The sequence below is a fragment of the Coloeus monedula genome (genome assembly GCF_965178545.1).
Source record: "Coloeus monedula genome assembly, chromosome: 1".
NCBI lineage: Eukaryota > Metazoa > Chordata > Aves > Passeriformes > Corvidae > Coloeus > Coloeus monedula.
The window spans coordinates 17,332,141-17,357,559 of record NC_138781.1 but is presented as its reverse complement, the minus strand read 5'-3'; the positions used below and the strand labels follow the sequence as shown (position 1 = coordinate 17,357,559).

The 25,419-nt window shown below is 38.1% G+C and overlaps 1 protein-coding gene across 1 annotated transcript in view; it reads right to left on the bottom strand.

Moving 5' to 3' along the window:
- Positions 1–985: 985 nt before the first annotated feature.
- PRTFDC1 (phosphoribosyl transferase domain containing 1) overlaps positions 986–25,419 on the bottom strand; it is a gene marked incomplete at its 5' end in the record, with an annotated part of 42,930 nt that continues 18,496 nt past the window's right edge. Inside the window, 6 exons of the mRNA XM_082290618.1 lie at positions 986–1,053; positions 1,682–1,758; positions 4,314–4,360; positions 4,764–4,846; positions 6,265–6,282; positions 21,516–21,581. Of these exons, the coding sequence (XP_082146744.1) occupies positions 1,006–1,053; positions 1,682–1,758; positions 4,314–4,360; positions 4,764–4,846; positions 6,265–6,282; positions 21,516–21,581 (339 nt within the window). The 3' untranslated portion in view covers positions 986–1,005. The remainder of the gene's footprint in view (positions 1,054–1,681; positions 1,759–4,313; positions 4,361–4,763; positions 4,847–6,264; positions 6,283–21,515; positions 21,582–25,419) is intronic.

The following is a 25,419-nucleotide window of genomic DNA, read 5'->3' as shown; positions in this document are numbered from 1 at the left end:
TGGTTTTCTGTGTTGTCCTATACATTTTTTTCTTTTTTTTCTATACAAGTCTTCTTCAGCATTGTCAGATATGTGTTCTCAAAGACTACGGAAGGTTACAAAAAGTCTCAGCTTAGACATTCTAAAAAATCAAATCATAACTGAATAATTGTCTGACTGGCATTAAACTTCTGTGGTAAATGAGGTTTAGTTAAGTAAATTAGGTTTAGTTAAGAATATAAGCTCAGGAGAGCACTCTTAATTTTCATACTTGTTTGTGTCCTAGAGAAGAAAGGGACACCATGCAGAAACTCAAACCTGCCTGGCATTGGTTTGCCTTGATTAAATTTCAGCACATTAAACAGGTCAGATCTATGGCTACATGACATACCAGAACCACAGTATCTTCCAGTTTTGGATCAATGGGGCCTTGCAAAGGTTCATTTTGATCTGCACTCTAATTCAGCACATTCTGAGAGCTAAAACTTTGTTTGGAAGAGTGGGTAATGAACTGCAACACAACACAGAACTTCAGCTGAAACTTTTGAATTGTGGAGTTAAATCAAAATAATGCTTGCCATTTGGTAGCAGCATATCTGACCAAGACTAAAGGGATGATGAAGTCAATAAAATCTTGTAAAATAATCTTCATTCACAGAATGGCACTTTTGAACAATCTTACACAATACAGTGCAGTAGATGAATTGCAATAGGTGGAAGGAGGGACTGAGCAAAGAAAAGATGTGTTCACAATGAGACCTGAGGCAGACAAGTTATTAGTCAAAAGGCATCTTAGGTGGTAATTTTAATACTTAATAAAGGTAGTAACTGTAAAAGTCCTATGCTTCACAGTTTAGATAAGAGCTCTCACTTGTGTAAGTATTCATCGGCATCTCTAGAGTAAACCCCTTCTTATACTGAGTTAAAAGACATACGAGTCAGTTGAATTGCTCTTCAGGGAGATGCTTGAGGGAGTGTAGTCAAAGTTCTGCTTCACAGAAATATTCAGGTGTGGATGTTACTGCTTCAGACTCTGTATTTTGTTTTGCCATGATCATTGATAACGCATATGTGCTGAAAAAAACAGAACAGATTGCAAAAGCATGGTTGAGTACATTATTAATTATTAATTAATTGTTTAGAAATTCTTAGGCTTGGCCTACCTAGTGATCTTATGATTACTCTTTCCTTTCCAGACATCTGGAAGTGAATTCTGATTTCATTTTCTAGCTACAGCAAGTTTTCCCACTTCGAATTCCCAGCTTTGAGGTGCACCTCTGGGAGTACCACAAGAAGCAAAGGCAAGGTTTGCATCTTTTATCCATCCTCACCTCTCTGAGAAAAGGGACAGGCAACATAGCATTCAGACAACCTGTCTGACCTATGGCTGTGTTTCACTTTTGCTGCTGTCTCTGCACATACTGGCAATGGTGGACCTGAGAAGTCCTAGGCTCACAGAAGATGGAAATTTAGGGAACTCTTAGGGGGAGGGAACTGTTCACAGTGCTGAGCAAGGACTCCTTTGGATTATTTGAGGTCTTGCAGGGAGTTCTGTACTCACTGAAAGGATCCCAAATCCCAACCACATCAAAGACATACCTCCACAGAGCCCCAAGGAGACAAATTATGGGATATTTATGGGAATAAATAAGGGAAAAGTAGATCAGTGACTTTTTAAACTATTTTTTTATAAGAAACTTACGTTTAGATCTCTGAAGTGCTCATTGTAGTCTAAGGCATAACCTACCACAAATAAATCTGGAATTTCAAATCCGTAATCTGTATTGAGACAAATAACAAACACCATCAATACAAGATCAATGGCAGTTATAAGCCCTTAAATTCATGTGTGGTTCTCAACAAGCAAACTCTGCATATATGTAGTCAGTTGGGGCTGTGTTACTTTTGAATCTGAGACATCATGGTCAGCAATAGCTCCTTTTCATAAATAGAGTACTTGTGACAGGGATGTGAATAGTCAGAGGAGAGGAGCGGAGAGCAGAGTTGTATAAAATTATCACTGGCACATTGTGGAAGGAAGCCAAAATCGGAGCTGGAAAATTCTGCTTGCATTTGGAAGCTCCACTGGTATATATGTGTGATGACTACTGTCCTGTATCACAGTAATGACAGAAAAATGTAAAATGTTAAATCAGAAGTAGCTTCCAGAGATCTATATATTTTCTACTAAGAATAGCAAAATCTATCTTTTATTTTATGCTACCAAAACATGTCAAATGCTTCTTAAATTAAAACCCCAAGCTTATGAAGATGCAAGCACATGCTTAACAAAGTAAATGCATGCAGTGCACCTCAATTATACAACTCACACACATGAAGCTAAGCACAGACGTGCATCTTTCTGAGTGTGAAGGTCTGTGCAATATCAGCACTATATAAAACAAGTTGGACTTTTTCCAAATTGTTCTTTAAATAACTAGAGGAAAACCCAATCTTACAGACACAAAAATAGCTCCACATAAAAAATTCTACAGGTATTCAGGTAAGGAATTCATTCAGTTGTTTAAGATTGGGGGTAATAGGCACTTTGGAATTGTAAATTTAGGTAAGTGAGGAAATGATACAGCACTGTCAGTGATTTACAAAAGAGATCTCTGATGTTTTATAAAAATCAATGCACTATGAGTAAAAGAGGATAAAATCTGTTTCATTTAAAAGGTAATACGTAAAAATATAAACCTACCCTTCATGAAGTAATTTTATTGCCTCTTTTATATATTTAACATTAGTGAATCCATTCAAATATATGTCTTAATTTACTGGATTATATTCTAAATGTTAAAAATACCACTCCACTGTATAAAAAGTTGTACAACAAAATGTTTGGATCATAGTTCAGATTACAGGGCTAAAACCTCAGGGCCATGACCAACATTTAAGTAACTTTGGCTTCATAAATTTTCCCTCTCTCCCACATCTCAAATCAAGACCCTTCATGCTGCCTCCTGGTACTCACCTGCCTACTCTCCTTCTACCCTCCTCCCCAGCTCAGCTGACCAGAGCCTTTTTCAGTAGCAAATACTGGTCGATCTCTTCTAGGTGGATCTATTCTTTTCGTATTTAGCCACATACCTGTTATTGCATCATTTATTCTAAATAAGTGTAAAATGACAATTGCTTGGTATAGCTCCATTTATAGCTTCATCATAATACAGTATAAGGACCAATAAATTAGAGAGAAGTGGTGCTGATATGGTGCAAACTGAGCAGCAGGAAGAAGTTTAAAAAGCCTGTCCTGGGTTTTAGTGTATTCCATTACCATCCTCATGAGCTGTTGAAGTCAGGTGGGGCAGTGTTTCCTTGCCTCCTCCCCCCAGACTATCTTGCTGTTAATGGCCCATCATTGTCCTGCCGCATGACTCAGAGATAACTCCCTCAGGACCATCTTCTGTTAATGAGCCCATCAACACTTGGCCTCATGACTCATTACCCCATTGTGAGATGCTCCACCCAGAGGGAGGAACCAAGCATCCCATCGTGGATATAAGCTGAGGCTGAACACCAGAGACAACCTTCCCACTGGATTTCCAGAGGACAGGAGCTACACAGCCACCCCTGGGACCTGAGGAAGAGCAGACCCTTTTTTCTACAGGATCACCACTTTTGGAGGACTGCAGCCACCATTCTATCAGACTGCTACCACCACCCTGACTAACAGGGTGTCAGGTTGTATCTCGACTCTATCAATTTGAACCAGTGCTTTCTTTTAGTTTTTCCTTTTCTTTAATTTCCCCATTAAATTGTTATTCTGACTTGGTGCCTCCCACTGGTTTGTTTTCAAACTAGTACAAAGACCAATTTATCTTCTGTTTTTTAGGGAGTGGGATTTAATTATAATATCAGTGTTTTCCCTTTGAACAATAATACTTAAAAATAATTAGAAGTGCTTTTGAACAAAAAAATATAAAACTTGTTAATACTTAGTCACAATAAAACACCTTTCGTGCTCAGATGGACTCCTGTAGCTCCTCTAAAGAGATGCAATGAGGAAGGAAAAAGAAAAAATGGACATTCTCTTCAATATTGTTTGTCAGAGACAAAAGATAAAACACTCACCTTTCACTGATAAAATTAAACCCTTTTGAAATTTCCCAGTAAAGTTAGTATTCTGCAGAACACCTAAGTAGGGTAGGCTTTCCAAATGACAATTATACAAATCCTTCCATTGCATCCCATAGACCCATTGACAACTGGGTCATTGACAACTTGGTATTTTACCAAGTTATTACAGTCCACAGAATGTTATGAAAGGCAAGTGATAAAGTAGTAGTAATTTCTTCTACTGTCAAGTAGAGATTTTTCAGAACACTTACAATCTGGTCTGTACCCATCAGGCCGAGATGTTCTTTTCACCAACAAACTATAATTAAAAATAAAATAAACCCCATTTAAATCTGGATATGTAACTGAATAACACACATAAATACTATTCCCTTTATCAAAAAATCTTCTGAGCCATGTGAATCCCTGTTCTTGTTCTGCTTCTCTTCCTGATTGCAGGGAAGAGGAGGATGTATTCCCCTCCCAAGTCCATCAGTGCCAGTCTTGAAATGGCTGGAGGGTCATCACCAAGGGAGAACAATACAAAAGCATTTCCCCTCCTTTCCTTCACCCTCCCCTTAGTGATTCAGGCAGCTCCTCTGCACACCTCTCCTTGATACTGCAGCATCAAATTAAAGCAGGATCTCTGAATGGGAACCTACACTGAAAAATATGCTGGACCAGACTAATTAATTACAAAATTTTGTGATTGTTTTACTCACCTTGCTACTTTAATCATTTTGGGCTTGTATTTTTCTATATTGTTAAGCAGAACCTTCATGGTCCTGCCAGTTCCAACAATATCCTTATAAAACAAGAAAATTAAAGTAAGTAAAACACAAAGGAAAGCTGAAAGAAGGAAATCTGGACAATGACTGAGCAGTTCCACATTCTTATTTTGTAGAGATGATTTATTTTTCCAGTGCATTGTAAACCACATCCAAAAAAGGTTTTAACTGAGCTTACACTCTTTGAAGCAAGCACTTTCTATTCATAAAATTATCAGTTTAAGGACTGTCCACTTCCTCTTGAAAATAGCTATGTTGCAAGTACTTGGGATGTAACACGGGACTGGAAATGACTCTACTGGGCACTGCAAGGATGCAGGGATTAGACTTTTCATATTACGCTTAAGATCACAATATATCAACATGTCTCCATGTCAGGACTAAATCTGCCCTTTTTGTTGTTTTATTAGCACAGTACAAATGTGATTTCTCCAGAGATGCCATACCAAATATCATCTCAGTGAGATCAGTAGGTACCTAGCTATAAAACTGACTATGGAGAGCAGCTGTTGATCCTGAACTCTGGGGGTGGATTAGCAACATCTTGTCTCTTTTTAATACCATTAACAAAATTTGCTGTGGACATTTTTAATTTCTGTTAAAGCAGTTAGAATGAGTAAATATGGAGCTCTTAGCAGCTATTCAGGTAACCAGTCATCTCTGTGGCTGATGGCTTTTTTTCCATCCTTTGCTAAGAAAAGAAATTCCAACATTATACAGTTCATTACACTGTCCAGCTTACTTCCCACACAAGTAGACTGGGTCTGAAATGCCAGGCAGATCCTAATGTGCTCTCTAGCTGTCCCAGTTGCTTACCCAACATTTTCAAAGAGAATCACCTATATTAATCATATGAGAATTTGGAGCACCAGTGAGGTGACACATTCTTTCCCTCTATAACTGGACACTGTTGACTTACATCAGCCCCAGCTCTGTGATGGGCTGTTGCTCAGGGACACTGCTGGGTGGAGAGTTGGATGCAGGAGCCAGGGGGACTTGAGGGAATGACTGACACTCCCAGCCAGACTGTGAACAACCCTGGGGCTGTAAAGCATATGCAGGGCCACTATTTCAAAGTCATGCACCTGAGAAACGCAGGGCATCACTGCAGTTGATTCATTGTCCTCTGAGGAACAGAACAACTTGCAGAACAGGGGTTGATGAAACCATAGAAAGAAAAAATCAAATTATGCAGAAACAAAGACTCCTGTGTATCACAAGGCAGAGCACCACTTAGAGTGACAGCAATGTAGTTTGATCTGTCATGCAGTTGCAAAAAGACTGAGAGGCCATTAAGCAAATCAACCCCTCTCCTTCTTTACCACCTCCCAGCAAAAAAGTGTAAACATAGACAGTATTTAGAAACTGAACAGCCAATCATGATTTGACTGTGTGACTTTATCTAAATACAATATGACATAAGCATCCAGCTTACCTCCACAATTAGAACATTCTGGAAGAAACAAACAAAAATGAATACAATTACACAATATTCACATAGTAAAAGAAACAAATGTTTAAAAAATGGAAATTAAGAGATAGGTCCATGTGCATATGTACAACACAGTAGGACACAAGGAGTTTCCTGTTTCATTTTTGTGCCCTGAAAAAGAGCCAGCCATAAGAGCAAGCCCTGCAATCAGGGACCACAACTTAACTCAGCTCTGTCTAGATTATCCTCTTTGTCCAAGAACAGATGTAGCTTTGGAAAATAAAATAAGATGGAAGAAGTCCAAATAGGATGAGCTTCACTTCATTCCAGTGTCTCTAGCTGTGTACTACAGTGTACTCTATAGTTCACTAAATACTATTTCCAATGTTAATATGACCATACAGCAATAATATTCTTTCTCTGAAATAAATGGTCTTCCTCCCTCCACCCACACCCCAGCAACCTCATAGTAAAGGATTACAGGCCAAGTTGTAACACCCACTCTCAAACTGTGAAGCACCCTCTTTCTCTTCAGATACTGCTGCTGAAATAAGTATTATTTGAAGGGAAGGGGAGTGGGCCAGCCAAGAGCAGTGATGTCAAGCTTTATGACAGTATCATCACACAGGCTGAATCTATTTGCTGAAATGGTTCATCACTGTTCCAGGAATTACAATGTCTAAGGAGACTTCTGCTCTTCTACTAAAAGCAATAATAAGATGGAATGTCCTTATTAGAAGAAATAAAAACCTGTTTATTAGTAGGCGTGATGATACGCATGGTCAAAAGGATGGACTCTTACAATCTTGCATTAAGATCTACTTTCTGAAGTGAAACCTGCAGTAGCAAGAGGAAAGTTATTTCACAAATACCTTTATCTATCTATCAATGTATACATCTTAGATGCATGTGCACACTGTGTGTCCTGCAAAACCTTGAGACCACATAGTTTCGTATCCATCCAGTATCCACCAGCCTAGTTTACATTCCACTTCCTTTCTATCAGGCTTGTTGGCTTTGCTACGTACATAACATGGAGACTGTCTAACTTCCTGTTCCATAACAGAAACCCAAGTTGAGAGTTGTAAGAGACACTCAAACACACAGAATGAGTGTGAAGGGAGCATGCTCACAACCAGCACACCTTTAACAGCTTCATTAACTGATATGTAAATAAATTTTAATCTTCAAACCAGAAATTATTAATATAGATTATCCATATATATATTCATACTGCAGCTCTTCCTAACACTCACAGTGCTTGGTAGGGAGATATGGCATACTTCATGCATCAAGCACTGAAGAAACATGTTACCACACACTGTATTATACCTGGATGCTTCTGAAATGGCAAAACACTTGGTAAAGGTGTGGAGGAAACTCCCGGTAGCAGTTGAGCAAATGTCAGCAATGGAGATACCACTCAAGAAAGCCACTAATTTAGACTGAGCTCTGGTGGAATGTATATTAATCTTGGAGGGAGGCTCCTTTTTGGTGTTTTCATAACAGGTTTCACTGGTGGTTATCCTGCTTGGCACTCCTGACTTTCAACCTCTCAGCTGCTGACACAAACAACTTTGGATCTCAAACACCTAGTCCTGCGAAGGCAAAAAGTTAAAAGCCTCTTAACAACAAAATCTGAAGACACCTTGCCTCTAGAAAGTTCTCCCTTCAAGAAAGAATGGATGTCAGTTGTCTAGATAAGATGAAGAGACCAAAACCATGTTCAGGAGAAGCTTATGACAAGTGTGTAGGAACACATATTTTTGAAGGAAGCCATTTGGATCCAAAATCAATTTGGTTCTCATCTGGCTTCCTGTATGAAGTCCTAAGTAGGAAAAACACTTCTGAAGACTAACTCAGGACACCTGGATCTGAGGCATAAGGAAATCACTTGATTCAGTCAGTGGACACCTGAAGATAATGTGCAGGCATAATGGCTTAAACACCCCCAAGGAACTTGTGCAGCTAGTGATACACATAAACATTGATCTGTTTGCACACAGACACACACGCACGTGCGCACACACACCCATGTACATACATACATACATACACACACACATATACATACATCATATAGGGAGATAGCAGAAGAGTTGACAAGAACTTCACCAGAACTAAAGATGGAAATGAACTCTTTTAGTACCAAGCCCAGTGATCACACACAGCCCATGGATCTCCAGGCAGATCCATAGCGATGAGACAGGTTCAACAAAGTTAGTCTATGTGTCAGGGTCTGAGTCAGTGTTTTCAGTAATGTACAGGTTTGGCTGTAGCTGAGCTGAAGGTCACTACCCACACAGCACAGATCAGGCATGGATTAAGAGCCCAGGGCTGAGCTGGTGTTCCTGTGCCCACAGGTGTGAGTAGAGGCCCCAAGAGACACAGGTCATGGCCATTGGCATCTATTAGTGCACCTATTAGTGCACTGTGACAGATGGAGAAAAAGCAAAGTCCTGGGACATTTCATTGACAGACAAATAGGTTTCTTTGCTACCACAGTTGCTTCAGCTATTCTGTCAAGATCGGCAGTAGGGATTCTTTTGCTTGCTCACATGTAGAAATCACAAAATTGAACAGAATGAGGGGAGCGGCCTCCCTGACCATGGAAGTTGGGTTAACCAATAGGGAGCAGTAGACCTTACTATTTAACTTGTGAGAAAAAAATCATAGACATTAATAGAAAATGGGTCTGAAGAGATGTCCTGGGTTTTAGTGTATTCCATTACCATCCTCATGAGCTGTTGAAATCAGGTGGGGCAGTGTTTCCTTGCCTCCTCCCCCCAGACTATCTTGCTGTTAATGGCCCATCATTGTCCTGTCACATGACTCAGAGATAACTCCCTCAGGACCATCTTCTGTTAATGAGCCCATCAACACTTGGCCTCATGACTCATCATCCCATTGTGAGATGCTCCACCCAGAGGGAGGAACCAAGCATCCCATCGTGGATATAAGCTGAGATTCTGAACACCAGAGACAACCTTCCCACTGGATTTCCAAAGGACAGGAGCTACACAGCCACCACTGGACCTTCTGAGGAAGAGCAGACCCTTTTTTTCTACAGGATCACCACTTTTGGAGGACTGCAGCCACCATTCTACCAGACTGCTACCACCACCCTGACTAACAGGGACTCAGGTTGTACCTTGATTCTGTCAGTTTGAATCACTGTTTTCTTTTAGTTTTTTTCTTTTCTTTTTTTTAACTTCCCCATTAAATTGTTATTCTGACTTGGTGCCTCCCACTGGTTTGTTTTCAAACTAGTACAAGAGACCATGAAAGATCATCTTCTGTTGGCCTACAGAAGAAATTTTAAACTATCCCTCACAGATATCTGATTAACCTGTTATAGAACACAATGAGTACTTCAGAACCTCCCCAGGGAATGTGTCTCAATACCTCACTATCTAAGAGCAAAAATACAGTTAGAATACTTCTGTTGATATTTGGCCTGAACTTGTTTTGAAGAGAACACGGAAAAAGCTTTGTTTTCTTCTCTTTTTTCTTCTATATTTGAAAGACATTTCCTCAGTTTCCTCTTCTTCAGATTAAACAACCTGTTTTATTCAACATTTTCTCACAAGTTATATTTCCTAGCTTTTTGATCACTCTTTTGTTCTCCTCTGGAATTTGTCCAGTTGGTCAGAATCCTTCCCCAGTTGTGGTGTTCCAAACCAGAAAGAAGTCTTTTCCAGTGTCGAGAGGAATAAAAGAACCACTTTGTACGCTTCATAAATAATCCTCCTTTCTATATATCCTAGTACAATAGTTACATCCTTTATAAAAATCTACTGGTGTCTCATGTGCAACTTGTGATTCACCTATTGTCTCCAGGACTGTTGCTGAGTCAGTCCTCCCTCACTTGCATTTATGCAAAAGATTACTTCTGTATAAACACAGAAGTTGGTATATGTCTTTATTGTCATTACGTGTCATTCTTTGAAACAAATTCTTAAAATAATTTCTTAAGATCATAATATCTTGTATTTTTCCAGGTAGTATGAGTACTATTAAATGCTAATTCCATCTTTTCAATCATGAATTAAATATTGTATAGTCCCTGGAGAGGGTGCTTTAATGCATCTTGTCTGACAGGGAAGTATAATTAACTGTTTCTTGAGAACAGCTTTCCAACCCGTTACACATCTGTCTGATAGAAATTTAATCTTGTCTGTGTTTCAGTATCACAAATGACTCATATGAAGGAAAGAGGATTAACGTGGATCCAGACATGCCTGAAAGGTTTGTCTGGCTACAGGAGTAACAGTCATCTGCACATGACTTCATCTGAAGTGTAAGATCTCATATTTATTGACTAACTTGAGAAGGAAGGATTTTGGTGGACTCTGTCTCTCATCCATAGAGTCAAGGAGTCCAACTGTTGCGAATCATACACATTGGGAAATTTGGTCCTTTGAAGTTCCTGTAAGTTGTCTAGGCCAGAAAACACAGATGCTGTTTTGTATTATGCACATTCTCATTATTTCCAAAACACTGATGAGTATTTTCTGTACTATGGAGAAATCCTGTATGTAAGGACTTTGTAGTTAAAAAGCCACTATAAAATATTTAGATATGAAAACATTTTGTAACTATAAGTAAGCAGGCATCCTAACTGTTCAGAGTGATACTTTAATCTCTGTTTTCATTATTCAGGGTTACTGTGTCTAAAGTCACCATACTTTTCAGTCATTAGCTGCTGCTTAAGACCGAAGACATTCAGTGGTTTCCAATCCTCTGGTACCACAAACCCTCTCCTACAAAATAATGTGATGTGCTGGGAAACTGACTGTCTTGCTGCCTATCCCCTGCCTTTCTACTGTTGAAGCAGTCTACAGATAGAAGATTTCAGAAAAGGGATGGTATAGCAGAGTAGTAGAGGAACAAACTACAAACTGCCAAGAAACGTTTTGATATACAGTGTCCAAGACTAGATAGTGGTGACGTCTAACTAAAACTGGTTGAAATAGATTAGCTTATCCTTGATCAGGTGGATAGCAGAGGATGGCAGAAGAATGCAATGGATACAACAAATTAGTACATTATTAGTAATGTCAGCATCATCCTAAAAGCACAGCTGGCTGCATCCAGCATCTCTTGTGAAAGGTCAGTTATGTGGAAGACCTTATTCAGCTTTTCTGTGAAAACCACCCATGAGGTGGTGCACAGGAGACTGGTAAAACTCATGAGCTTGTGGTGCTGCAGCAGTAACTGATGGCTGGATAAAGAAGAAGCTAAAGGACACTAAAGAAAATAACTTTTCACAAGTATGTGTGTTTGGAGCTCATGTACCACACAGATCAAGACTGTTCTGTCCTTTCAGATATATTTGAGGAAATTACAAAGAAGGAAACCACATGAAAAGAAAACTAATCCAGCCTTCTGGATTCTATCTACTTTTGAAACCCAGAGGACAGGAAATAGGGATGTTTACTGACATGTTGACTAAAGATGGTTTAATTTCTGAGTAGAGCCATCTTCACCAATACAATCTCTGAAGTACATCCAGAAATCTAATAATGGCATTAATATATCTTACAGTGAGACAGAGTACAGTCAGTTTTTAAAAATATGTCCTGGACAGATTTCATACATAGTCCAAATAAAAAAGGATGCTGGCTCTCAGAGAATGAAACACCTTCCTATTGAGTCACTGCAAAAGAACCAACATTGCAAAAGAATCAGCTTCCATTGCTGGTGGATCAGAGGGATGGATGGGAGCTGATAGATTTGGATGACTGTGATCCATTCTTTGTTTACACCTTTTTTTACCAGGTAGCTGCCAGAAGGTAGGCTGGTGCAATATGGAGTCATAGAATATCTCAAGCTGGAAGGGAACTCATAAGGACCATCAAGTCCAACTCCTTGCTCTTTGCAGGATTACCTAAAACTAAGCCATATGAATAAGAACATTGACCAGGTGCTTCTTGGTACTCTGACACACTTCAGACCCTGATCACTTCCCTGGGGAGCCCTGGACTAGCCTTTTGGTGATGAACATTTTCCTAATGTCCAGTCTGAACTTCCCCTGATGTGGCTTCATTACATTTCCTCATGTCCTGTTGCTGGTCACTAGAGAGCCCTGTGCTCTGCCCCCCTTGAGGAAGTTTTAGGCTGTGATGAGGGCACCCCTCAGCCTTCACTTCCCTGGGCTAGACAATCCAAGTGACCTCAGCCACTTCTCAGAAGTCTTGCCCTTGAGCCCTTGCACCAACTGGATTGTCCTCTTCTGGACACACTCTGATAGTCAGAAGTCCTCTTTGCATTGTGGCACCCAGAATTGCCCCCAGCACTCGAGGTGAGGCCGCCCCAGCCCAGAGCAGAGCGGGACAATCCCTCCCTTGCCCGGCTGGTGATGCTGTGCCTGATGCCCCCCAGGACACGCTTGGCCCTCCTGGCTGCCAGGGCACTGCTGGCTCATGTTCAACCTGCCATGGACCAGGACCCCCAGGCCCCTTTACATGGTGTTGCTCTCCAGCCTCTCACCCCCAATCTGTATGTCTAACAGGGATTACCCTGTCCCAGGTGGAGAATCTTGTTAAATTCCATACGATTGGGGATTGCCCAGTTCTCCAGCCCATGCTGATTTCTCTGTAAGGCCCCTTTGCCTTGGAGGGAGTCCACAGCCCCTCCTGTTTTAGCATTGTTGGCAAACTTTCTTAATGTACGTTCGATTTCTGACTCCAGATCACTTATAAAAACATTAAAGAGCAGTGGCCCTAAAATTGTCCTCTGTGGTTTTGAATGCAAAGGGGTGCTGTGAAGTTTAAAATTCTCCAGTTTTGAGTGATCAGGGCACACACAGCTTGCAACTCTGCACGTGATCATTTGAACTGAGCAGAAATAATATTTGTGGTGTGAGCTGGATCTGCACAAAAATAAAACTTGCACTTCCATATTCTTTTCTAGACAGTAGTGAAAATGGCCCATAGTAACATGTCTTGGGTCATCTGAAAAAAGAAGTTTTTTGACAATACTAGTACTATATTAAAAAAGAAGAAATAATTTTTAATCCTCGTATAGCATGTGAATTTATCGCTCATGCTAAAGAGAATTCTCTGTGAATTTTAATTTTTTTTAATAATGAACAGAAAACATACAAAAATTGAAAATCTGTCATTTACTGCTTTTTAAAGCCACACAAGTTTATACACTGCAAAAAAGTAGGTTGTTTTTACAGTACATGTAAAAAAAATCCTCACTTAAAAGAAGATGGATACTCCAGCACTGAGTCAATACATTTCTATTGTTTGCCTTCCCACAGGTCAGTAATAAATGGAACAATGTCAGCTAACAAGACCAAGCAGAGTAATGAGAGCATGTATGCCTCCTGCCTGACAGTAGTAAGTGCTATGGAAGTTATTTTTCATCTTCCTGGAAAAGAATAACAGGTTTTTTTCTAGACTTGGATTTTATGTTCCGTTCAGAAGACTGTTTTCAAAGGAAAATTGCTATGAAATAATAATACTTTGAAGTTAGCACTGAATAAGACTTTGAGGAAAACAGTGTCTTTGAATTAATATAGAATGTGAAATTTGAACAAGGTAAAAATTGTAAGTTGCACATTTAGAAAGGGGGAGTATTTCCTTGAAAGCTGAAACCATACTTAAGTAATCAAATAAACAACTGTATTTAATGCAATACTACAGCTAAGAGGACAAACTCAGCCCTCACTTGTATAGCAAGAAAATCAGGTAGGTACATAAAGAGGATATTTTCTCCTTAAATGTTTCAGCATAAAATCAGCGGAATAGCATGCACACACTTTTTTTTTCTTTAATAGAAAGAAAAGAACAGAAAGAACTTAAAACTGAGAAAAGAAAAATAATTTGAGAGCTGAAAAAACCACCTTAGAGTGAAGTAAGGTTTGTAGCAGGAAGTAATAGCTTTTATTTAATTAACAGTCCATTTCCCAGTGGGGGAACATTTTTCACAAAAGAACTTTGACCTTTCAGCCCACAGCCTCAGAGAGAACACAAAATACCTTCAACAGCTGAGCCTGGGAACAAAAATTCAGAACTGCTGTATGCACTCGAAATCATGGACTGAATAAAATACTGGCTTTACAGCACATTATAATCCTCCACTGCAGCTGCCCTTCAACTCATTTATCAGTGTTCCACAGCTGATAATTTCCTCTCTTATTTTAGCTCAGAGGAATTCTTAACATTTTAGCTGCCCCTCTGGTCACAGGGCAGGTGATTATGTAGGGCAATTGCTTTTCTTATCCCAAATTGTCTGATTACCACATTAGGTTAAAATAAAGAGTTTCTCCCAGCCTGTACTTAGCTTTAAGTTTGCTGATTCTATTCAGACCAACAGAAGGACCTACATGCTTGAAATTTCATTTCTTCCAACTATATCAGTTGCCTACTATTAATTTCCTGTTGTTAATTCCACCTTCAAACCTTGTCTCATTTACATTCTACAGTATGCCAGTACTGTACAGCAGGCTCCCCAATGGATTAGTTTATCTAAAAGAAGCTTAAGTAATGACTGTGTGATAGGCAAATATGCAACCATATGGCAATATAAATTTGATAATGGCAAACTGCTCAATCCAGTAGGCAAAGGTATTAAAAAAGGTAATAGCAAAACACAAAAAACTGTTCACATTCAGAAGAGAAAATTAGGTTCACCATCTTAGCAGTGATGGCAGTTGACTATTGGTATAACATGCCTGATACATGGTAGCTTCTCCATCAAGTCTCTAAATCAAAATTGTTGGTAGTTCAAAAGATACACTGTGGATACAGTGAAGCAATTATCATTTGGGACCCTTCATTCTAATCACCCAGAAGTTCAGACAAGATGAATTTGGGCCTTAAGATAAAGGAATCTCTAAACAAAGCTCTGCTTGTGATCAGGCCAATTAACTGTCCTGGGAAGGAAAAAAAGAAAGGGAAAAAAATGAACCTTAATGTGGCAAGATTGGCAGAATATGGATGGATGGAAATACTTTTATCTTCAAGTCCCCATTGATATCCTGAGTTCCTTCCTGTCTCTTTCTTGGATAGAACTATTCTTAAACCATTTGGGAGTACTTGTAACATATTGTTAGTTACACCAGCTTGCAAAGCACACATGAATACACAGTTGCAGGAAAAGGTGAGTTCTTTTATTTGTCCAGTTCTATGAGTGAAAGCATATTTGTAAAAATACCCCCAAACTCCCAGCACCTTCCCCCCACAAAATCTCTTTTTTATCAATCTCTATTTCCTTTTTTGTTTTGTTCTATGGTGGTGAGGGGATAAAAAGCAATAATATGGTGTATTTTCATCCCCTTTAGTTAAATTCCCATTCACTAGTCTGCATTTTCAGTTAGATTCTTTCTGAAGACACCTTTTCATGTGTACTCCATATCATTAGAAATATATAAATTAATAATGTGATTCTTCAAACTGAATTTGTAATGGTTTATCAGTTTACTCATCACACATGCAGTACTTGCTTTCTTAGCATTGTATTTGGGGAACCTCAGGTACTACTGCTTAAACAAGACATTTTATGACAGTGCCACAGAGCTGAAGAATCACCATTAAATAACAATTAAAGAAAAATGCATCAAATTTCAGTGAAGAGGTTCAAAAGAAGCTACAAGGACTCCTGTGAGAAGTGAAATCATTTCATGTTATGCACACAGGAATGAAATCCACAGATATTAATACTTCATCACAGTGTCAGAAAATAATATTAAAGACTTTTGTAAAATGAGACATCTAACTAGGAATTTTTTATGGGGTTCTAGAAAAGGTCACATATGTCTGATTTTCATCTTTTCTGCTGAGCTCATCCACATCTTATAGCATACTTGGAAGGACAAATATATTTCAAAAATGGGGGTTTTTTCAGACACTTTGTTTGGTCAGTAGCAGCTGCTGATGGGAGCAAATGAGTTAATGTGTTAAGAGTCCATGTATACAAACTCCAGCTATTTAAACTGTGTAAAACAAGCTGAGAATCTCCAAGAGTTAACAGACAGGGAGGGGACGTAATGGAGGACCTGATGCTTTGTTCTTAGTGAGCATTGTGTCATCTGCTGTGCACACTCATGTTCCACTTGCAGCCATCTTCACAGCATCCTTCTGTTGCACATAAAAAGTAGAACAAACTACCATAATTAATCTAAAGGTAATGCAGGAATGACTCATGTCCCCATTTTCTCACTTGTATGAAAAGGTACAGTCTTCTGGTCATCTGGAATTGGATGAGGACTTTCTGGACATAGGTGGAATAGGCTTATGAACAGGTATGATGTAGAAGCAGGCAGACAGTGGCTGAGAAGAGCCCATGTGAAAAATGGGATAGGAAGGCTGTAAAGGTTATTTTATAATTTCCTTCCTCCAGAACAACAGCAAAAACAAAATAAAATAATGATGAACAGCAGAACAGATTGCCTAAGAAACAAGTGCAAAGAAAGGTGATTGACTTTGGAGAAGGAAAAAATACTGTATTTTGCTTTGGAAAAAACAGTTAAGGATGGCAACTGTCAGAAGAATAGACAGTATCAAATCTAATTAAGAAAAAATGCAGAACAACAGAAGTGACTAAAGATGGAAGTTAAGCAGAGGTACTGAAGATGTGCAATGCTTCAAGACACATGAAATCAACCTTTGAAAAGATGAGAAAGGCAAGGTTGCATGTCTGATAGGAATAAAGTAAGATGTTGAGGTCAGTGGGGGACATGACTATTTCCAAAGTGTATAGTGAATCTTGTACACCTTTATTGTTATATAAACTGTCTCATGTACATAATGTTCTAAAGAGAATGGCATTATTGTTTCTGCAAATTTATGGGTGTTACTCTGGAAAGGAATGCATATAGGGGAAGAAATCACATTAGCCAAGGCAGTGAATACTGATGGAGAGAATATAAGAAGTATAGACTGAATAGAATTCTGAGAAACAAACTTGAAATGGTGAGGATAATATGTGTATTATTCTAGAGAATAAAACATTGTGTTAGACAGGTGCCACATGTATGGTTTATTAAATAGTGAAGTGCTAACATATTTAGGAGAATGATAGAGAAACAGCTCTCAGAACTGTTTCTGGAGCACACGACATGCATAGAAAATGGTTCAGTAAAATAGGAATGAAATGAGAGGCATAAGAAAAGAAAGTAAGAATGCTTTATGTTCCTGAAACATCCTCCCAAATGACAAGATGGGCAAGAAAATGGTAGACAGTGGATAAATTGATTTAGGCAAGACATACAAAGGAATTTTGGAGATTTTATAGCACAAATCCTGCCAGAAGGAAGTGAGGAGTGCTACATGGAGGATATCTTCTTCTGAGTGAAACTTCTTTTTCGTATGAGCTGATCAGTCATTTTAGGAGACCGTAAGAGTGATGATGGAGTGCTCAAACTAACACAATGAAGTGCAGAGAAAACACAAATACTCACTTTCTTTTTTCTTGATGACTATTTATTACCTTCTGCACTTCTCTGAAAATGACAAACCACTGGCTGTCAACAAGATATACTTAATATGAACAAGGGAAATTCATACAGAACATGAGCATTGACAGAATTTCAGAAATTCACTGGCTCCATAATTGTATTGTACTAACTGTAAAACTACTCTGTTTTAATTTGAAGTTCTTATTAACTTAATGATGATTATTTTTGTTCACATTCTATGCTATACAGAAATGGGGCAACGACAGTAATATATGGATCTGATTTTGACATCAAATATATTATACAACTGTAATTAGTATTTAACTGCAAAATGATATAAACTTCGAATTTAAGATTTTACCTAACTTGTCTCATTTGCAAGGAGACAAGTCAAAGTGGTATAGGAGCTTTTTGAAAGGTTACAGGACATATTTTATATGGAATGATATACAGAATGATTCCTGTCAATGGAGACTTTGGACTACAAAACCAGCCCCAAAGCTCTTCAGACAAAACATACATACATACAAATATAAGAGCTAAATGGCAGTGGTACTCATGACTCTGGTACAGCTGAACCTACTGAAGTTTCTAGATGCTTTAAAATTTACTTTGTTCAAATGTCACAAACACTTGAAAACATGTTAGGAATTTTTACAGTATTATACAGTATGGTTACAGTATTGATACGAAGCAGTGTTATATTGTTTGTTCTTTCACGTCATCTTCATACATTTTCATTACCATCTTGCTGTGAAACAGATTTCTGAACAGTAATTATCTCACCTTTTCAAAACGTTTTCCTCTTTACAAACATTAATGATAAATTTACCCAAGTGAGCATTTCAGCTTTAAAGTAATCGAAAACTAAGTAACTACTTAACTATGAAATCAGATACTGAGAAACTTTATGTTCACTACTTACATGATTAAAAGAGAGATTTTTAAATGATCTTTTTCTGGATAGAAATGGTTACAAAGCATTAGAGTATTAAGCTATATCAGGATTCATTCTGATAATTAATTAATGATTCGTGCCATGGAAAACTTCATTCTTGCCTCAGTGACCTTCTTCACAGAAGAATAATTTCAGATGGGGGATGATTTTCTTCAGATAACAATTTGGGCAGTTTGGGTCTGTATGCTAACTCTCATAATATTTCTCTTTTTTATGGTTTGGGTCATCATACATTTTTGCTAGGCTTATAATATTTTTATAAACAAAAGCATATAGTAGAGAAGTACAGAGGAGATATTATTCTGAAGAGCTATATCCTTAACAGGCTCTTTTTAATTAGCTTTTAAAATTCTTTGCTTTGTTTAAGCTTTCTCAGCAAAAAAAAAAAAAGTTATATATCAGTATGTTCAGTCAGTAATCTGTTTTTCCAATAACCAGCAAAGCACAAACATGCCTTAGTTCTTCACTCAGATTATAGGCTAGCTGAGGTTCCAGGTATTATCACTTAATGAAAGGCAGTCCAACATTAAAATCTCAGAATCTTTTGTCTGTACGTTTCAAAACTGTTTACATTTATTGATTCTTTTCAACTTTACAGAAACTTAATGGAACTTATATTCCAAACCCACACTGGTGCTTTTGAAAACACCTTCCATGATCAGTAAATTAATGGGATTTCACATGGTATATTAAATTTTCAATGTAATTACAATCTTTTCTTATTAAGTACTCCAAGCAGGCAGAGGAAGAACAGAGCTTGCTCGATAGCAGGGAAGTTGAATTCTATGAGTAAGTCTTCAACTAATTCACTCAGTGACATTGGATGGTTAGTGAACCGGCAGTTTTAAAAGCCAGCAGCTAAAGAGAGGTACTAAAAAACACTTCAAGGAAAGATGAAGGATGTAGGAGGCTCTGAATCAGCCCACAAATGGCTGATTAGTAAAATGTGCTGAATACTTGCACTAACTGCTGAAGTCAGCAACAGATGGAGGAGCTGGCATCTGTGGATGTAAGGCCACTCCTTCACATATCCAACTTTAGATACGTAAGCATGAGCATTTGAGCCTAAGCTTTGCATTCCAGCTTTTCAAACAGTAAAATAAGTCTTAAGGGAACCCTGTTCTCACATGTTATAGTGAAAATGCTATTTCATTATTCATACATCAGCTGTGTCCCAGACAGCCCCACACACAAACAAACGCCAAATAGGCCTTTGAGCGTCTGCTCCCCCGGCAGTCCCAGCTCTCCCTTCAGGCCCTGCTCCAGCCTCCACACCCAGCTTCCAGCACCAGGCTCCCTTCCTGAGCAGCAACCGCCTTTATTCCCAAGCCAGCCGCTTCCCACCTACCCAAGAGCCCAGCCTCCCTCCCCAGCAATATAACTATGCTGCTTCTCAGTCTTCTCCCCGAGTATCTCCTAGCCTCCCAACAGCCAAATCTTGTGTCCCATTCCATACCCAGGAACAGGAGAGCCATGCTACTGAGAAAAAGATTACCAGGATTTTCATTGTACGAAAACAATTTACTTAATTTTTGGTAAGAGTGGGACTAAATAGGGTGAAATCTTCCTTCTCTCTCATACACATGTGGACTCAGATAAATACACAAAAGTCATGCAAAAAAATAATGTTTTGCCCAGTGAATTCAAATGATATTGAAAATATTATGTCTGGAAATATATTAATATCTGCAACCATTAATCAAGGACATTTGGGATTCGAAGATGGGAAAGGAGAGCTGGGTCTGGAAGTTTAGAAAGTGTTTGGACTTTGGGAAAGATAAATGTTAAGTAAGATGAATAGGTGCACTGCCAGTTCTGCCTCTGAGGTAGATAAACATATGCAAAATCATCATAGAAAAACAGGTAACTCCAGTGTTTGAATATTAGAAAGTAGCAAATTAATTAATATTTCCCCAGAATATGATTAACGCTTTAGTGGTAATTTGGAAACAACATCCAGCAGGAGTATTTAAAAGTGTAAATTGAGTACATATATATCACTAAAATATTCTGAGTATAACAGCATTTTTTAAATTTCAGTTCTAGTTGCATCAAAAGCTATTTAATATAAATGAAATATTTAAAGTTAAGCTTTTCTCTTCTTTTTCTTGTGTGCTATAGTACAACAAAACAAATGAGTTTGCCAATGCTCCATTTGAGTGCTTTGAAGAAACTGATATTATCTAGAACCACCTAATAAAACAGTGACTGCACCTACAGTACAAATAACAAGATAAGTATTATGTTGCCTTAATGCATAAGTAAAGAATCCATTTTCTTACCATTTGCCACACAGACCATTTGCCTAATGAAATCAGCCTTCCTTCCTCTTCAAAGTACTGCTTTGTATTACCATGGTTGGATCAAAATAGCCTTTTCACTGCCTCAAAACACTCTTTCTCCTTACCACAATGCTCAAGCATAGTGCAGATTCAGCCATACAGCCAGCCTAATGCTGAAATAAAAAATCCCATCTGCTTCTCTGAGTGAAAGGTTCCACAACTTAATTCTGTGCAGTAGGCAAAATGGTATTAAACTCTTATGCTGAATTCAACAGGGATACACACTATGCAGTTTGCTTGTGTGTACCCATTGAAGGCAGAAAAAACAAGGCTCCATGACATAAACAAGCTCAGGGGAAACATTTTGCCCACAATCTCACTAGTAGTACATATATAACTACTGGGAAATCCCTACACAAGGATGGAGAGGCTACATTCTGACCTTTTTGGGCATCTACAATCTGAAAGCAATGGCATCACAGCAATTTAATACAGAAGAATAAATATCTTTGTTTCCAGTATTAGTATCTGACAAAAATTACATAGCTTTTCTCAAGTATTTTTAGTGAATTTATTTTCTTTCTTAAATTTAAAATTAACAAACCTTGCCAGCCAGCTTTGAAAGATCATCTCCTCCCATTATCTGCATATCTTGCATAGACTGATCATTCTGAAAGAAGAAAGATAAAACTTTGAAATTGGTTATAACTGCATAAAATAAAAATATAAATGTTACCTTTTTTTTGAATCTTGATTACTAGTCTTGGTTATGATTATTTTCTAATGCTTGTTAGTATTGGTGTACAAAAAAACCACACTCTCATTTCTTCCTGTGGCTTCCTGCATCTCCAGGTTGCTTTTAAGCTAACATCAAACTCTAGGCTTTACAAGACTAGAAGAGGGTGCATCTTTCTTTTTAAAATAGTGTTCCCTTGCTTGCTATTTCTTAATATGACAAGTGTTGAGTAACATATTTATCCCTTTCAAAATGGGAGTACAGGAGCATCTCAACACTTGACTAAACACCTGTAAGCACATTCTTGGTTTGGAGCAGTTTTTGGAAACACAGGCTAAATGTGCTCACATCTAATCTCTTTTTGGAGGAACTCACTCCATCTTTTTCAGGGGAAAAAAAGTTTTGCAAAATTTATCACTTACTATCAAAAATATTTTCAGTGTGTCATACAGTTTCCACAGCTTTGCATGTTCTTTTTCAACTGACTCAAAGATTAAATCCTTGAGGTCAATTACTGAAATATAGCAAATCAGGTTGAAGTAAATGCAACAGATTAATATGCTTTGGTTTTCCTATTAAAAAAGGTATTTTTTTGAAAAAATCAGATTTTTTTTCTGGATTTGTTTTATAGACATTTCTAGTTGAAATTTTTCTGATGGAAAATTCTCAACCAGCTCTATCTCCAATTCATTATCAGCGGAACACAGAGTTAAGATCACATAAGGGGGACTCGTGGATGCCCTACTTTTAAGGCAAGACAAAAGAGGCCTTAAAGAAGGTAGCAAATTCAGAAACACACATTCATGGACAGGCTATATGAACTTTTCAGAAAAAGCAAGAGCAGAAATAAGTATAGTTCATGTGGGTTTTTTGCCAAATTGATGCATATGCTAATCTAATCTTCCTACCCATAGGAAGATAGCATTAGTCCAATTTTAATAGTAGCTGCAGTACCACAATGTGACACTGTGGTTTACTGGTAACCCCAGGAAGCTTCACCATTACAGACAACTGACAAAAACACAATACTTGAATACTCTGCTTTTATTCCATAAATCCAGTGCTCTGAAGTGAAATGTTTTTCCACAGGTAAATAGTGGACCTCAGGACTTACAAAGTAGGTAAAGATCTACTGGACTAAGGAGTTTATAGCTCCTCTTCTTCCCCTCCCAAAGCAGGACAAGTCAGAGCTGCCCCCTGTGCAGATGGAACCGCACCTGCCCACGCTCACAGCCCAGGGGCGGAAGTTCAGGGACTTCCAAGCACCTTTGCAGATACTTGATCACAAGCAATTCTGGCAGCCCCAGGAACTACTCGTGGTCCTCATGGGAATGGATTGCCTATGTTAATATAGCCTTCCTGAGTGACTGTAAGTAAAGGTTGTAGAATTGCCCAGATGAGAATTTCTCCAAGTTTGCATTCTGCAGACCCACCAAAAGGCTCCCTGGCTTTTGCTCAGACTCCACTCTCCACAAAACCCTCACACCACAGCTTTGTAAGAGGTCCTTAGCAGTCATAGCTTTAAAAGACAGTTTTTAGACCTGCCTTCACTTTTTCTGCACTGGATCTGGGAGCTTTAGATAAATCTCATGCTGCTCTGATCCGTTTCCTGGGAAACAGGGCTAGAGCAGCAATGAAGGTTACATCCCATACATCTTCTAATATAAGTTTCAATATATCTTTTACTTTTGTAAAGAAAAACAGAAAAAAAGCCCAAGCAACAGCAAAGCAAGCAACTGCTTTCCTCATAAGATTATTTTAAAACTAAATAAAAAGTGGAGATTGAGAAGATTTTAAGTTCAGGTTTAAAAGCATAAGTCTTTTGTTGTAAAGCAAGACAGGTCACTCTTCAAAAGTCAGGGATGTATTCAAGTCAAGACTATTATAAGACTATAAAAAGCAGATTGTTTCTAATATCTACCACAGCATGTGTAACCAAGGCACTGACAAAATATTTTTTCATTTCCAAATGAGAAAGTGTAGAATTTCATTAGCAACCAGCACACAAGAATTACTGAAGAGGCAGTTTGCCCTTAGCTGCTGGCTGAAAAAGAGAACGAGAAAAAAGATAACAGTGAGGTGCAATGATTAATGAATTTATTTATTTTCACTAAAAAAAACCCTCTCTTTCAACAGTATTCACAGCAGCACTGTTTCCTTTGCATTTGGTATTTCTGGCTTCAGCTGAAAGGAAGATGCTGAAATAGCATCTTCATTGCTGGCAAGCAGCTAAGCAAACACAAAAGCCATTGAGAGCAGGGGGATCACAGCATCCCGTCAATCTCTGCATTCACACATGGCTGTTGGGACACAACTGCACACATTTATGAAAATCCTGGTGTTCTGACTGGAGAACGAGTGCTGTCAGAGGACAAGGCTGAGTATTCATGGTGCCTAAAAACCATATCATTTTCTATATGGTTTTTCTATACACAGCTCAGAACACTTCAGCCAAGGTATTTTCAAAAAAAGTAAAAGAAATTCCTTGCATCACACTGGAGAGCAATTCTCTTGTTAAAAAAAAAATAAATTCAAATCATTGATTTTAATGCCATTTATAACTATCTACATTCATCACTTAACTCATGTTGTAAAATACATACCTGCCAAACAGCAAGGCTCAATACCATGGTGTGACATTACCCTGATCATAATGTTCACATAGATAATTTGCACACTATGGTTACCATGGGAACCTCGCAGTGCATATTTCTGACTTCTCAGTTTATGATCTCAAAATAACACTAACTAAATGTTAAGCATAAAGTACAATGAATGTCAGGAAAGAAAAAAATCTGTTTCATTCACTACCAATTAATGTCAATTCAGAACTGTTTGTTGAATTTTCATGGTCTTAAGTCATTCAGAGCTTCTTTCTTCCTTTGGGAGTTGTTCCAGCTGATATAATCAAATCTCTGAGATTTCTTATAAATACAGAAATATGAATTGAAGCTTCACTTTCTGTCACCCAAAGTTCCTCAATACTTGCTTTCTAAAATCCCTAAACTCTATCAACTCTTTTTTTGTTTTTTTACTATTTGACACTAAATATATTGGCTTGGGTAGACACAGCTCTAAACCACAGTATGTTTTGGTTAATGCAGCACAAAATTTATTGCAGCTGTTTCTGACAAGACACAATGTGTTGTGTCACATCCCCACACCTTATCACAAGCTACAGTTAATACTACATTTCTTTTCTGTGCTTAATAAATCTGCATTTTCCAGGATAAATCTCAATTTCTTTGGTTTTAATTGCTGTGTTGTGGTTTTTCTCTTGTTCATCTTTGTTGTATAATTTTATTTAATTCTAGGAATACTTGATGAATTAAAGCAAGAATGTTATTTCCACCACCATTTTTCATGGCATACAAAATAAAACTTTTGCTTTCTATGTAGATTGGAAGTATACGTATTTAAATTCCATCTATACTAAGTCATGTATTTTGAACTGGGTGGGGCACAGAATTATTACATCTCTTTTACATCTCCTGAGATCAACACTTGGACATAGTTCAAGTTACAAGTGAAATGAGTTGGGTGGTCTCGGGAAAATTCATTATAAACAGCATTGCTCATCTGAAAATTGCACCAAACTGTGAACATCTGTTACTCTTCTGAAGAAACAGAATCTGGAATACATTAATACTGGGCTCAGTAAAACAAAGATTCTTTAATCATGGCAAAAAGTAGCTTTAACAGAACAGTTTAAATGCATAACTAAATTATGAAATATGGACACAAGGTCATTATCACACATCTAATTACTACA